The sequence below is a fragment of the Teleopsis dalmanni genome, chromosome 1 (genome assembly GCF_002237135.1).
Source record: "Teleopsis dalmanni isolate 2A chromosome 1, ASM223713v2, whole genome shotgun sequence".
Taxonomy (NCBI): domain Eukaryota; kingdom Metazoa; phylum Arthropoda; class Insecta; order Diptera; family Diopsidae; genus Teleopsis; species Teleopsis dalmanni.
Window position 1 is genome coordinate 194194162 of NC_051846.1, and position 3725 is coordinate 194197886.

The 3725-nt window shown below is 29.1% G+C and overlaps 1 protein-coding gene across 1 annotated transcript; it reads left to right on the plus strand.

Annotated features, from left to right (window-relative positions):
• The first annotated feature begins 296 nt into the window (after positions 1 to 296).
• LOC119666980 (probable cytochrome P450 313a4) lies at positions 297 to 3427 on the plus strand. Its single transcript, XM_038076258.1, has 8 exons — positions 297 to 330; positions 1696 to 1899; positions 1971 to 2156; positions 2225 to 2294; positions 2352 to 2469; positions 2525 to 2737; positions 2791 to 3211; positions 3267 to 3427. Exons 1-8 carry the CDS (start codon positions 297 to 299, stop codon positions 3425 to 3427), a joined length of 1407 nt encoding a protein of 468 aa, XP_037932186.1.
• Positions 3428 to 3725: the final 298 nt, after the last annotated feature.

The following is a 3725-nucleotide window of genomic DNA, read 5'->3' on the forward strand; positions in this document are numbered from 1 at the left end:
TTTATTTAATTGAAACCTTATCTAATTTCGGAGTTCAGTGAAAGTGTCTCCCATTTGGATCCAGATAATTGGAATAGAATTTCCTTTAATCTGTTTTCTTAAAATTAACCATATATTCACACAAAAAATAATAAAAATAATATAAACAATAACTATTATATGCCAAGACATATACTCGATTAAAGTGCTGGTAAGGAAAATTACCAGTCGGGCCGAAATGCGATAATAAAGCTATAAATAATTTAATAGACAAATTTGGCGCGCTAGTGGATAACAAAAATCACAAAATATTAAATATGTTACAGACCTGGACTTTAGAAATAACTATAGGTAATAATGTCATTGCAACAATGACTGTAAGATTAATACTTTATTATCAGAAACGACTATGGTAAGGTGATGTATAAAGGTGACGAGATGTCGAACATTTGGGCAGTTAAGGTTTCTTTGTAAGTTTCTCAAGGAATTATTTCAATATCTAACTATTTTATATATAATTGAACTTAAACAATGTGAATACTGTCATAAAACTTACAATGATCCAAACGTTGCTTTGTAAAACTCGATTCAATACTGAATTTCTACATAAAATTCAGAAGAACGAAAGAAGAGTTATATTGAATCGTTTAAAATCTGTACTTATTGAGATTAACATCGAAATTGTTTCTTTCATTATTACTTAATTAATAATGATAAAATATGCAAATTTATAAATTCAGTTCTCAGATTGAGTGAGTATTTGGGATCGAGAACGTTTGTTTCACACAAATACACAGCTTTGAGTTCAGTACATCGAAACTTTAGGAACTTTAAGAAAAAAAAATATATATATGTATATTATTTCTATATACTATAATATACATGTTTATATATAATTAATATTAATATTACCAGTATTTGAATATAGACTACTGTTCCGAGGGCGTATACAGTTGAAACTGAAAGCAAAATGTCTCAACATGACTTGAACTTACAAAAAATTTTCTGTATTGAATTCGTCTTTTTTATATATTATATATAAGTTTATACGTATAATGTATTTATCACAATGAAATTACTTAGATTACTGAACGCAATCTAAAATTAAAGTGCCAAACACGCATTTTAATATAATATTAAAACCGACAATATAACATATTATCGTGTAACAAACAGGGGCAAGAGATCAAAAAAATTGTACAATAAATTATGTTTTGTTGTACATTAATTCTAATAAGCTTCTAAGCAACTGGAGACGACAAATTATTTTTTTTCGCAAATGACACATCCAAAGATCAAAAACATGTATTACACAGCCATATTAAACTATTTGTAAAACTTAAAAGGATGACCCATTCAGCTTATGAAGAGCATAAAATTGTTTATTCTTCAACTTTAATTATTTTAACTTTTCGTATAAATTTCAAACAACTTCTCCAGTCGAGAGTAATACAGTTTCTGAAATTGAACGAAATAGTACATAATTATGGAATCACTAAAAACATATGAAGTCTTGAAATCCGTTCTTGTAATTCTGGTCGTAATTGTGTTACTTCACTGGATTTGGACGCGAAGAAAAATATATAAGTTTGGCCTGAAATTTCCGATTGAATTTGGTTTCCCAATAATTGGGTCGTTACACAAAATAAGAACTGTAAACTGTAAGTGTTAATTATACTTATATATCTGTAATATATGTCATCTACTTTATTTAAGCTGTAGTAAGCGGGCTTGGACAAATTATGAAAGACTGCAAAAGTCATACCGTTTGCTGCTGGATAGGATTATTTCCAGTAATATTGACAGCTGATCCAGATATTGCTTCAAGCGTTTTGCGTTCTAAAGAACTGCTTAACAAATCGAAAACAATGTATTATCCACTAGATCTTACATTTAAAGGTGGATTAGTTGCAAGTCCAGGTAAAATACATACAAAAATAAATTATGTATTAATATTTATATGAAGTTATATAAAAAATGTTTTACATAAGCAACTCAATGGGTCCATAATCGGAAGATGATTGATCCGTCGTTTACAAATAAGGTACTTGTAAGTTTCTTTCCAATATTTAATAAAGCTAAAGACGATCTGATAGAAAGGTACAACGTTCTCGTGGATAATAAGGAGCACAAGATTTTAAAGTCGTTACAAACATTGACTTTAGGCATAACCGTAGGTAAAAAAGTGTTAACTGGTTATAAAAAAGTTTAAGTTATAACAAAAATGATCAAATAATTTATTTAGAAACCACAATGGGTAAGGTGATGTACAGAGGTGAACAAGTATCGAAAGGCTTAGCGCCTATGTATTCTTTGTAAGGTCATTTTGTAAAGTTACGTTTATATATAAATAAATAAAATTTCTGTCACAGTGTGATGAATATTCTTTCGGCTGAAGTATTGATGTCTTTTTTGAAACTCGGTTTTATATTGGAGCTGTATCCGAAATTTAGAAAAAGGAGGGAACAAATATATCAGTTCGTAAATGAAGTAAGTATTTTTTACTATTTCTTGAACTATATAAAACAACTAACGAATATTTTAGTTGATTCAAGCTAAGCTAAAAAGAGGTATAAATACAAGCAATAACAACTCAAATACGGAGACAAGTGATCTTAACAACATAGCCTCAAATTCTGCAATACCTTCAATACGGAAAGAACCAAAAATATTTATTGATCAAGCTATAAAATTATACCAAAATCAACAATTTACTTGGAATGACATAATTAGTGAATCCATTACAATTGTTTCAGCTGTGAGTTAAGATGCCCAATTTGATAAGAAAATTGTATGTTAAACTATTTTTAGGCATTTGAGACCACTGCTACTTCTGTTTACACTACTCTAGTTATGTTGGCAATGCACCCAGAAATACAACAGCGATTATTTGAAGAAATATTAGATATGTTCCCAGAGAAAGACTTTTATGTTGACTTTGATCAATTAAACCAGCTGCCATATTTGGAGCTCGTAATAAATGAAACTCTTCGATTAGTTCCTTCAGTTCCCCTAATAGGACGTCACATCATGAAAGATACAGAAATCGGTGAACATGTTTTTCCCAAAGATAGTCAAATATTAATTTCAATATTTCATCTTCATCGGAGGACTGATATTTGGGGTCCAAATGCAGAAAAATTTGATCCAGAACGTTTTTCAGTAGAAAATTTTGAAGAAAAGCAAAAGAATGCGTTCATTCCCTTCTCGAAAGGAGTTAGAAATTGTATTGGTAAGCCGTGATAAGTCTGATATGAATATATGCATTGACTATGATTTGTTTACAGGATGGCGATACGCTTTATTTGCAATAAAAATCTTGTTATGCGGACTCATACGAAACTATAAATTTGAAACTGATTTTAAATTGGAAAGCTTAAAATGCACCACTAATATAACATTGAAATACATATTAGAACCTAAATTAAGGTTGACTAAGAGATCCTGAAGTATTATAAAGTAATTTCGCTTGCATATACAGATTATAAATGGAATTAAAATAAATCAACCTTTCTGGAAACGAACCTTTGTAATTAATTCAATTCATGTTGGTTAAATAAGTTGATTTTTTAAATATACTCCAGTTTATTCAAAGAGAGTATGCTTAATGCAATACTTTATGTGAAAAATTTTAAATTTTCTTAAAAAGTGTGAAATACTTTGGAGTTTGAGATACAAATCACTTCCCAAGAAATGGTTCCTAAGTAATGATTTTTTGGTGTGTTTAAATACTTTAGTGTGATATT